The following is a 12,263-nucleotide window of genomic DNA, read 5'->3' on the forward strand; positions in this document are numbered from 1 at the left end:
CATTACAGTGAGAAAAGGACAAAGATATAGACTTTTCATTAATTTACTCATACTAGAAAAGATACTGGTACAACAAAGAGAGGTAAAGTTATCTGCTTTTCATTCCTTTGTCAAGTGAGGCAGGAGAGCCGGGGCAGCAGTTTATGTACATGGGGATGTCCCTGAATCCTCCTGAGAGCTCTCAATGAAACTTCCACAGAGGTACTCTGCAGTCCTCTCCCGAAGGTTTCTAGGGTTGGCAGATTTATTTCATCTTCTGCTGTAGAGCACTTTACCTCACCAACTGGTATGGTAAAGTAACTTGGGCAGAAACCATCCCAATAAACGGGCTTTGGGACAGCAGCAGCAGCTGTGCTCTCTGTATCTTTGTTACCCTTTGGCGTGAGATATCGGCTAAGATCACCACTACTTGTGGAAAATGGTGCCAATATTCAGTACTATTGCCCAATACTCGTAGTTTCATGCAACTGAGCAATTCCCTCCTCATCTCACCCCTGGTGGGTCATACTCATCATGGCTGGTACTATGAATGGCACCGTGCACAAGCACTCTGAAGCAGAGTGTCAATAAGCATATCTTGCTTCAGAGTTTAGGGGAACAAGGGAAAGGGGTTCTGAATCTTAACTTTCACTTTCCATTGTAACTATACTGATGATATCTCTGTGTGTTTTATCTGTAGCTTCTGCCGCTGTGGCTTTGTGTATGCCCCAGCTGACCTGTGGAATGCCTGAGTCAGATGAAGAGGAGCATTTGGGATGACATTCCATGAGACCCTACAAGCCAGTACTGCATAAAGACTGCAAACAGAGGGCCTAGAGCAATGGTTTTCCAACTTTCTGTATTGGTGACCCCTTTCACATACCAAGCCTCTGAGTCTGACCCCCTTATACATTAAAAATGGGGGGGGGGAGGGAATTTAATTTAATGGGGACTTGGGGCTGTCAACCCCACAGAGCTGATAGCTTGCAACCCCTGAGGGGTCATGACCCCCAGTTTGAGAACCCCTGGCCTAGAGGATGAATAGTGCAGACTGTATGGAGAAGGAAAGAGCGGACAGGAGAAAGGCGGAGGAGGAGAGGGAGATGCACCAGGACATAATGGGGCTTCTCCAGCAGCAAACACAGATGCTGCAGATTCTTGTGGACCAACTCGTTCAACAATTATGGGCTCACCTCCCTTTGTAATCCATGGAGAACTCCAGGATAGCACATCCCTACACCCCTCCTTAACATTCCATGTGGCATCAGGGGCCACGTCCCTACCCCTACCACTCTGTACTGGGGACAAGGACAACCAGCTTCATATGCACTGATCTGCGAGTGCCATGGTCAATGTATGTGTAGCTAAAACGAACATGAACGTTCCTTCCCCTTCTTTAAGCTCTGTTCCAAAAATTCATAAATCTTTTAATGTACTTGCTTTTAACTTGCACAGAATTTTTTGAGGTGTTTTTGTTATTCAATAACATTCTGTTGTTTGGAAAATATCTTTATTAGTTCCCAACAACATTCTGTTGTTTGGAACCCCCTTTCAGGCAGTTGAAAGCAGCTATCAAATCCAATCTTGGGAGTAAACACCACCAGTGCACCTTCAAACTTCCAAAAACACATTCAACTGTCATTCTGCACCTGCTCACAGTTTTCTGAACAGTCCTGTGTTCTAAAAGACGCAAGCATCATGTACCTTCCCTGATCAGCCAACACTGACATCAGTGAAGTGTCCCCAGAGATCCACCAGCACTTGGATAACCACAGAAAAAGAGCCTTTTCTGTTGACGTTCTCTGTGGCAAGGTGGTCTGGAGCCAAAATAGAGATATGCGTGCCATCTATCACTCCACTGCAGTTCGGGAAACCCATTGCTACAAATACATCCATTATGTTCTGCACGTTGCCAAGAGTCACAGTCCTGTGTAGCAGGAGACTATTAATAGCCCTGCAAACTTGAACAACAATAGCCTCCCAGTGGATTTTTCAACTCCAAAATGGTTTACCACTGACTGGTAGCAACCCAGCGTTGCAAGTTTCCACAGTGCAATTGCTACTTGCTTCTCCACTATCACTGTAGCTCTCATTCTGGTGTCCCTGCGTTGGAGTGAGCTTGGTACACAGATCCAGAAATGTGGCCTCTTGCATTCGAAAGTTCTGCACCCACTGCTGGTCATCCCAAGTGTGAATCACAGTGCGACTCCACCAGTCAATGCTCATTTCTTGGACCCAGAAGCGGAACTCCACCATCTGCAGTTGCTCCATGAACACCACCACCATCTTGAATTCGTTCTCGCTAAGTCCCACAGCAATCTGAACTCCAGGAAATTGCCCTGCGCCACATGACAATTATTGCAGCTCTGCAAATACCAGAGGATCATGCATCCTGTGCTTGCAATGTTCATAACAATAGTGTAGAGCTGCACAGGCTCCATGTTTCTTTGAGAGATGGCAGACAGCGAGAAGTACCATGCGGGTTCGTGGGATTTTTAAAATAGGTGTGCAAATTATGGGATAGCCATAATATTATGGGGTAGAGAAAACAGCATGATGGGAACTTAACCCCACAGTCCAGGTCACTCATGTGACTCAAAACTTACCAAAAAGACAGTGCACTGGATAGTGATGAGTTGCACAATGGGCTACCTACCTACGGTGCACCACCTTGTGCATAAAAACAAGCATTCCTGGCAAGCACGTGCAGTGCTGATGCAAGGGGCCAAGTATGCACCTTCACAAGTGATATACTAACTGCGGCAGCCATAGAACAATGTAATTTGTGTCAGCAAAAGTTTGTAGTGTAGATATGCCCTCAGAAATCAAAATGTGTGGCTATTGCTGCCACACCCATTTCCTGCAGAATCTAGCAAAGCAACTGTGCTAACACCTATCTTAGTACATCTTTTACCAATCAGAATAGTAATGAAGCGAGGGATGGTTGGCCTAGGTACCTTATATATCCTATGGCCTAACTATTCAATTCTGTAAGGGGGCATGATGACCTCCTGATCTATCAATGCTTTCTAGAGTGCTCCAACTGGATGTCAGGGACTCAATATGGACCATTTGATCAAGATGGTACTGGTTTCTCTAAGAGGTCAGATCCAGTTCCTTCCCTTAATTATGAAGTGGCTGAGCTATCAAATATATGCCACTGTTTCAGAACACTGGAGGTTAGCAAAAGATGTACACCTAATATTTAAAAAAGGCTCTGAGGTGAGATCCAGGGAAATACAGACCAGCTAGCCTTACATTTGCACCTGGCATATTGATTGAAGAGATTATTAAAAACAGAACAATTGTACACCTGGAAGATCATAACTGAGTCTAACCAGCATGAAAACAGTGTCTCACTAATTTACTGGAACATCTCAGCAAAGTAATGCATAAAAGAGAACTAAATCATATAATTTATTTAGAGTTCTCAAAAACCTTTGACCTTTATCTCACAACAGAAAGGTAAGTATTCATGGGGTAAAAGGCAGCATACTCTCCTGGATCAAAAACTGGCTAGAAGATAGAATAAAAAGAAGTAGGATTAAATAGTCAATTTTGACCATGGCAAAACGTTGAATCAGTTGCCTCAAGGTTCTGTTCTTAGAATCATAGAATATCAAAGTTGGAAGGGACCTCAGGAGGTCATCTAGTCCAACCCCCTGCTCAAAGCAGGACCAACACCAACTAAATCATCCCAGCCAGGGCTTTGTCAAGCCTGACCTTAAAAACCTCTAAGGAAGGAGATTCCACCACCTCCCTAGGTAACCAATTCAGTGCTTCACCGCCCTCCTAGTGAAAAAGTTCTTCCTAATATCCAACCTAAACCTTGTCCACTGTAACTTGAGACCATTAACTCCTTGTTCTGTCATCTGCTACCACTGGGAACAATCTAGATCCATCCTATTTGGAACCCCCTTTCAGGCAGTTGAAAGCAGCTATCAAATCCTCCCTCATTCTTCTCTTCTGCAAACTAAACAATCCCAGTTCCCTCAGCCTCTCCTCATAAGTCATGTGTTCCAGCGCCCTAATCATTTTTGTTGCCCTCTGCTGGACGTTTTCCAATTTTTCCACATCCTTCTTCTAGTGTGGGGCCCAAAACTGGACACAGTACTCCAGATGAGGCCTCACCAATGCCGAACAGAGGGGAATGTTCACTGATCTGCTGGCAATGCCCCTACTTATACAGCCCAAAATGCCATTAGCCTTCTTGGCAACAAGGGCACACCGTTGACTCATATCCAGCTTCTCGTCCACTGTAACCCGTAGGTCCTTTTCTGCAGAATTGCTGCTAGCCATTCGGCAGTCCAGGGCTGTTTAATGTATTTATTAATGATCTGGGGAGAGAGGTGAGTAGTGAGAAAGCAACATTTGCAGATGACAGTTACTTTGAGTAGTCAGGACCAATGAAGACTGTGAGGAACTTCAAGACCCAGGGTGAATGGGCAACATAATGACAAATAAAATTCAGTGTCAACAAATGAAAGCAACACACACTGGAGGGAAAAATTTAAAATACTTGTACACCTTAGAAGGTTCTAAATTAATCAGGTAAATGTATCATCTCAAGAAAAGGACCCAAGAGTCAGTGTAGATAGCTCGGTAAAGACCATTACTCAATGCGCAGTTATGGTCAAAAAAGCAAATAATACACTGAAGCTTGCATAAGGAATGAGATCATGAACAGTACAGAGAATATTCTAATATACTCAACTGTACAGCCTCATCTGAAATACTATTTCATCTCAAAAAGGATATTGCAAAGTAAAGGGATTTCAGAGAACGGCAACGAGAATGATCAAGGGCCTGGAAAAACTCTCATATGAAGAAAGATTGAAAAGATTGGGACTGTTTACGTTATAAAAAGAGATGAATAAGAGGGGACATAAGAGTTTATAGAAGGTAGATATATAACTTTGTTCCCTCTGTCTCATAACGAGAGGCATTTAATTAAATTTAAAAGGTGGAAAACTCAAAACCAATACTTTTTATATAAAACACAAAACTGTGGAACTCACCGCCACATTAAGTATCTGAGGCCAAAAATTTAAGATTAAAATAGAAATTGTGTATTTGTATGGATAAAGAATAATTCACAACAAAAAGTTTGCGAAGGGGGGATATCAAACCTCATACTTCAGGGTTTAAGCCAATCTCTACTGGGGATCAGGCTGAGACCTAACGTGGAGGACAGATCTGCCTACTGCTGGGTTCTAATACCTTCCTCTGAAGCAAATGGTGCTGGCCACTGTTAAGAGTCTAGACTAGACTGGACTAGATAGGCCTCATGTCTGATCCAACAAGGCAATTCCTATGTTAGTCCCATTTTTGGGGGTCATACTGGAGACAAAAGGGAGAAGTACAAGAGGGACAAGAGAGGGAAAGGGGTGGGGGGAAGGACTGGATATTAGTCAGCTTTTAAACCTCTAAAAATAAAAAAGTTCCATTTCCTCATGAAGTCAGTGATAGCATGGACATTCACTTAACCACATACCACCATCCCAAATTTAAAAGCCTAATTAGGCATTCTTACAAGACCATAATTCCTTTTTTGAACTAAAAAGTGAACACTAGTGCAATTTTTAAAAACCCTTATGGCCAGCTGTTGGCATTGTTGATATTATAAATGTGAATTGGGCTATATTTTTAAGTGCTAGATGACTGTGGTTCTGACCCTGCCTTCAATCCTTCAGACACACAGAATAGATGGTTTTAGGTTCTTGGGAGGCTCACAATAACAGTGCTGCAAAATTCTAGAGAGATTCCTGCCTGCTGAGTTACATCAAAGGTCTAAAATAAAGTAATGAAGCACAACTGTTAATAAAGGCAGCACTATTTACTGAGCACAAACACACTACCTGTCTGAAAACTGTTTTTTGACTACCACAAATGCACCACATTTTCCTTTGTGTCTAATATGCTAGATGAATGTCTTAAGTCTCAGGCTAGTAATTCAGAGTTGATATGTTTTGTACATGAAGGGGTCAGATGCCCAGTACAGAAGCAGTCCTAACCAAAAGGCAAGTTAGATTTTGAGTGCAAAACAACTAGATCACACTTCACTAATCAATGAAGACCAGGCAAACAACAACAGTGGTAAATGACAGTCCAAAGCTATGTTTGAGGCAAAATTATATTATTGTATTTGTAAAAAGAACACTATGTATTTAAGATATAAACCAATGCTCACTCTTAAAGTTCTTTCAAATACTGTAGTGCTGGGCCATTAGTACTGTAATGGTTATGAAAATAGAGAAAATATGAATTCTAATGCTCCGTTAATAAAGAATTAAAAATTGTAAAGGACAACTTAAATAGTTACAACTCCAGCATTTTGATAGTTATGGATGTTTAATTTTAGCAGCTAGAAAGCTACAATGCTCAAGAAAAACCCTGTACATTTCATAAAAAATATTGATTAGGTATCTTTCATATCATTAACACTTTAATTTTGCAAATGTATCTTTTATATACATACCTTATCCCAAAATAGTTTACAAGATTAAACAATTACAGAGTTAATATCTAGCTATTATTTAAAAAGGTACAAGCACTATTTGCTGCCCTCCGACATAAGAGGAGATGGAGGAGTCCATGAGGCATAAAGACAGAGGGGCTGTCTCGGACGGCTGAAACAGCAAACATCTCATACCAACAGTAGCAAGAATGTGGAAGGGACAGAGATAAGCAAAGGAAGGGAGTACGTAGAGGTATGGCCCCTCAAATAGAGTGGAGCAAAACTGATTTTAAACACATCCTGAAATGAATGTTGATCTCATGGAGCAATTTAAAGCTGAGGGTGATTTGAACATAATCCTTTATATATTTGAAAAGGTAGTATGGGTAGTAGGATTATGAAGATGTTAAAATTTGGGGGTAAGGTGAAGAGAACTTTAGAGGCCAGAGAAAAGGAAGGAAGGAAGGGAGATGAAAGCATGTTTGAGGATTTCAGTAGAGTCAAGGTAAGTGACAGCCAGGCAAATCACTACAGAGATAGACAGATCTGCATGTGCAGGAGCTATGGAATGAGAGTTCATTATAAAGTATGGTACTAGGAGCAATACAAGCAAATATAGTCTATGGGCATGTGCTGAATGGGCTCCTCTTGCTTAAGTGACACACTTAAGATAAATTCAGTTTAAATAATCCTTGAAGTTTACTTGGGTAGGACTAGCACAGGTAATTTTAAAAATTATGACCAATTGAATATCAGCAGCATTAAAATGGTAGCTAAGGTGAACGTTCAAGATAAGGGGAAACATAGCTAGAAATGGCTTTTCTTTTACACTTACATTATACAATGTAACTTTCTACCTAAGGACTACATCAAATATAAATTCTACAAAATTCAGTTTACATTCTTAAAAAATGTAATAGTTTAACATGAAAGATAGTCACACAGAACTATACCTGTACTATTTGGTGTTGGAATCTGATGGTTTCCTAGTGATGTTACTACAGGCCCAACTGCCAAGGACGAAGGTCGCTGCTCTGATTTCAACAACTGAGAAGATTCTAGAAGGTATTTCAATATGTAAAAAGAAAGCAAACACATATAAGCAGCGGACTCCTCCTTTGGTATGGAAGGAAACCCCTAGAAGTTTTAGAATACCTTTGATAGCCATGATCTAGACAATTGTTGCCATTCTTCAAAGAGAAATATATATTATTTCCTTCTTTGCTGTTCATCTTTTGTACTTATTAATCCGTGAAGCTGGTTAGAAAGTCTTACTTCCCCCCAGCCACAGAAAAAAACTTTATAATTACTGGCTTATATATTTTCATATTGTATTGTTCCTGCTATATAACATATCCAAATAGGGGACATAGTAAGGGGACTGCCATAGGGAAAATGAGTAAAGAAGAAAGGAATATACGGAAGGAAGTTAACTCTCTAATTGATAGCTAAGTGTTCTCCACAAACTTTTTAAAAATTGAGATGTATAGTCTCTAAAGACCCCCTTTTTTAAAAAAAAAACGAAATGAACAAAGCCAAAAATGCACATCAGTGAAAAAGACTAAAAAATGTATATTTTTGGTTAAGAGTCAAAGTGCCATAGTTACATGGACTACATAACCCAGTTCACAAGCCTGAAGATGTATGCTGATGATAGAACCCATTAAAGAATAATCCTTCATCCTTTTTTGCAATTGTATACACTTTTCATTCATTCATAGCAAATATGCTAAAAAGAACAAGCCAGTAGCTTAAACCAGCTGAATGTAAACACCACATGAATATTTTTACCGAACCATCTGTCTGTGTACTGTACCTGGAGGTAATACAGTCTGGGTGGGCATTGTAGTGATCACTGTAGGTTCCAAAGGACTAGGCTGATATACTGCATCAACCGGGTTAATAGTACTCTGAGAAAAAGAAATAAATTAAAGCTTTTTTTTTTAAAATACAGTAAAACGTGTTCCATGTATGAAGATGCCCGAATGCAAGACAGCGAAGTCCTGAGAGAGACTTGACATACAAATTGACAGTTGAAGACACGAATTATTTTGCAAGTGTAAATACTTTTTACAAAGAATGCTTAATTAAAATATACTAAACTGAACTTGATGTAAACCTGAAAAGAAATCTAGTTTTCCAGCTTTAGTTTCTACAACTCCCTGCAACTCCCATTAACAGCCATTGTGTGCACAGAGGAGGAAGTGTGCCTAATTTTTCAGGAAGACCATCAGATATGTAAACTATAATTTAGAAAACAAAATACTGTCCAGACTACACTAAGGAACTACATAAAACTGTAAAATCATCACCAGATTATTGGGCATACCTTTGACAAAAAGCATTTTTCATGGATTTACAGTGGTCATTTCAAAACAGGCACTCTGACCCCAACCCAACTTCCATTAAAGTCAATGGGAATCTGTCAACTTCAGTAGATACTGGATCAGGTCCTAGCAGAACAAGCATCTCAGAAACATACAATGCAAGGGCCTCTGAGCCAAACAACTTGTATGACTGTTCCTCACTTCACTGTTCTTGTATTTTGTTATATAATATACCTACGGCTCCCTGCCTCTTTATATGCAAATGTCTTGGACTGCTATATTTAGGCTTGGAAGGATTGGCTTTTTATCAGTAAATATCAGTAAACATCAATCTCGTACACACAAACCAATGAAAAAATATTTCTATCGATAATAACTGAAATTTAAAAGATAGAAAAAGAAAAATGCTGCTTGAGAACTTAGTAGAGTCAAAATCCAGTGATTTAGACTTTTGAATTAGGATGGTTACAAATGGACCAGTTAATGAATAGTAAAAATAGGTATGGTTTTCCTTATCTAAGGATATTTACTTTGTGTATTTTGACATGTGATATTGACCATTTGTGTTTCAGCAGTTTAAAAAGCTTTACCTTTTTGAATTTCAATGTCTACTGTCAAATATTTATCTGACAATTTCCTGCAACTGAAAACACTTTTTAATCTAATTAAATTTTCAAAGAATACTTAAACCTCGATATCCTCAATATATATATATATATATATATATATATATATATAAAAAAATTGGATTCTGCTAAGCCTAGCTATATTTGTTTTTGTTATTAACTAGGTATGTAAAGGTAGATCCTGTCCCTACCCCAAATATTTTGCTATTTAAAGTCTTGCAGATTTTATACCCACAAACTCTGCATGGATGTGCTAGAAAATGCTGATGCCAGACTGGGGTCTAACTAAACAAGGACTAGGGACAGGAGCCAACATGAGATTTCATCCGTTACTATTTTTCTTGCTTATACATGTTTTTCATCCTTTCACCTTTATTAATTCTCTCTCTCTCTTTTAAAAATCTCCACTGCTTACTTTCTCTCACTTATTTAAGTCCAGATTTACCTTTAACCCTGCGCTGTTTTCAGACCATTTTCATGGCCCTTAGTGGTGTGTGTTGTGGTGGTTGTGTTTTGTTTTTACAAATGCCCTATTTAAAAAGAAAGATGTTAAAAAAATAAACCACTGCCTATGCTCACTGCATTTTCTGATGCAGGCTAAATGTAGTAATAGCCTCCCCCTCTTCCCTTTTCCTTATTAGTGATAAAAGAGTTCGAGGAGTGTTAGTTATGTTAGGTGGCAATGGACTACTGAAGATATGGAAGTTATTCATATTGAGTTATTTGACTGGCTCAGATTGAAGCTGCTCTCCTCCTTCTAATGTTGAGAAATCTGCAGCTTCTTTAGGTTCTGAGAAATTGCTTCTCTAGAGCTAATGCTGATGTAACACAGGATCAGTTTATATGTGGTAGTTAAGAATCCACTGCTACTTTTGTTTACTCAGTTCCCTCTTTGCATTAGGGACACAAAACTATCATTCCTTGAACAGTTTTAAAAATTAATATAACAAGACCTTCTGGGTATATTTACACTGCAATTAGACATCCGCAACTGGCCTGTGCCAGCTGACTCGGGCTTGTGGGGCCTGAGCTGCGGTCTATTTAACTGCATGTAGACATTCCAGCTCGGGCTGCAGCCTGAGGTCTGGGACCCTCCCACCTCGCTGGATCCTAGAGCCTGGGCTCAAACTCAAGCCCAGATGTCTACACTTAAATTAAACAGACCAACAGCATAGACATACCCTCTGTGTACATAGGAGCTCACTGGCAATGCATTTGGCTGTAATGTGGGAGAACAAAAAGCAAACATCTAGTTTTCAACACTTTTTCATCTTTCCTCTTCCTCTCATTCAACTAACTTTCCAATTTCTATATGGAAATCAGTAGCATCAATAAAACACTTTTCTCCCCTTTCAAACAGGCTAAATCTAAATTCAAACCTCATGTTAGATAGAACCTTTAAGAAGCTCTAGCACTAAAGTAGAAAATTTAACCCAGTACCTCCAGTGTATTTCCTAACTATGAAAAAACTACTGAATATTATCAGTAGCAAATTTTTCAAGTGAATATTTTGACTGTCACAAAGACTCCCCACTCCAAGTACTAAATTAACTATTTCCAGGACTGCACACCTGTAAATTTTCATTAATTATTCTGCTCTCCCCCAAGAAATCGTATCACAGCACTGAGTATTTGACAGCTCAGCAACAAACACGGCCCACTGGATTGGAATTTTTATATTAACACACAAAATTTCCATATAGGCTGACAATTTGGGTCACATGCCAGCCCCATCTGTTTTTAAACAGGTAAGATATTAAAGCTCAGTAACCAAGGTTTGTAACAGAAAGCCTTAATCTGAGCAAAAAAGGTACTACTGCACCACTATAATGCAAAAGTTGTTCTCAATAAAAGTCTTAGTGTTCATGAGACAATGCTTTATGTAGAAATTGCTAAAAAACTTCCCTAACTAGGCAGAAGATAGAAGCTTTCAAAATGAATGATAAAAAGGTGCACTGACAGTTTGTGTTAGGCTTTGGTGGAATACCCATTACGGAAGCCATTTATGTAGAGTTAAATAGATTTCTGAAATTACATTAGGCTGAAAGTTCCTTTTCAACAGGTCACACCAGTTGCACATATGATTAAATGCAGAAGTATTATCAGTAATATATTTGTATATTATACACATATTTTAAAGAATCAGAAGTATTTTTACCACAGAATGTTCCAAACAGAAAACTAAATTCAGCCTATAACTAGGGATTTTTAACTTCTCAATTTGAGTTACTCATTCTGAATTTCTACTGTTTCACATAGTTGTTTAGAAGTCTGAGATCTTATGTTGGTCTCCATCAAAGATAATCGACATACAATTAAATTCCACCGTGTGTCTTATTTCAGGCACACTTAAATCTACTCCTCTACCATAGTTACTGGCTCTCTGAAATACTGCTCCACCCCGTGTTCGCAGAGAGGAAGATACAGTGAAGCTCATGACGAAACTGCATGATATGCCACATCTGCCATTAATTAAATATTTGCTTAATCCACTATATGGTCATCTTCCCTCACATTGCCTGTAGTGGATAAATTTACCGGGTGAGGGATTCACAGTAGAGGACGCGTGGTGAGCTTCATGGTCTGCAGAGAAAGTGATGAATAATTACCTTGTCTCAGACCCCACTCAACGTCAACCCGGGTTTGATTTACTGTGAAGGCAATGGAACTTTCTGAACTGGTTTCGTACCAGATGTGGAATTTGTCCTACAGCATAATTTCGGTGACGTTTTAGAAACAATCCACTATGTTGATGTGGCCAGCCACATATCAGGACACACATTACTCCTGGTGGAATTCTGCATCAGAAAATTAAAAATTCTCACCCCAAAATTAAAAATTCTGCAGACAATATTTTAAAATTCTGCAAAATTC

The 12,263-nt window shown here is 39.3% G+C and overlaps 1 protein-coding gene across 6 annotated transcripts in view; it reads right to left on the bottom strand.

Annotated features, from left to right (window-relative positions):
* OSBPL9 (oxysterol binding protein like 9) overlaps nucleotides 1-12,263 on the bottom strand; it is a 134,082-nt gene that overhangs the window by 21,074 nt on the left and 100,745 nt on the right. For all 6 annotated transcript variants that reach the window (XM_074961748.1, XM_074961746.1, XM_074961747.1 and 3 more), the window contains 2 exons: nucleotides 8,253-8,346; nucleotides 7,390-7,494 (listed from right to left, as the gene is read on the bottom strand). In XM_074961748.1, coding sequence (XP_074817849.1) covers nucleotides 7,390-7,494; nucleotides 8,253-8,346 — 199 coding nt within the window. The remainder of the gene's footprint in view (nucleotides 1-7,389; nucleotides 7,495-8,252; nucleotides 8,347-12,263) is intronic.

Source organism: Natator depressus, chromosome 8 (assembly GCF_965152275.1).
Source record: "Natator depressus isolate rNatDep1 chromosome 8, rNatDep2.hap1, whole genome shotgun sequence".
NCBI lineage: Eukaryota > Metazoa > Chordata > Testudines > Cheloniidae > Natator > Natator depressus.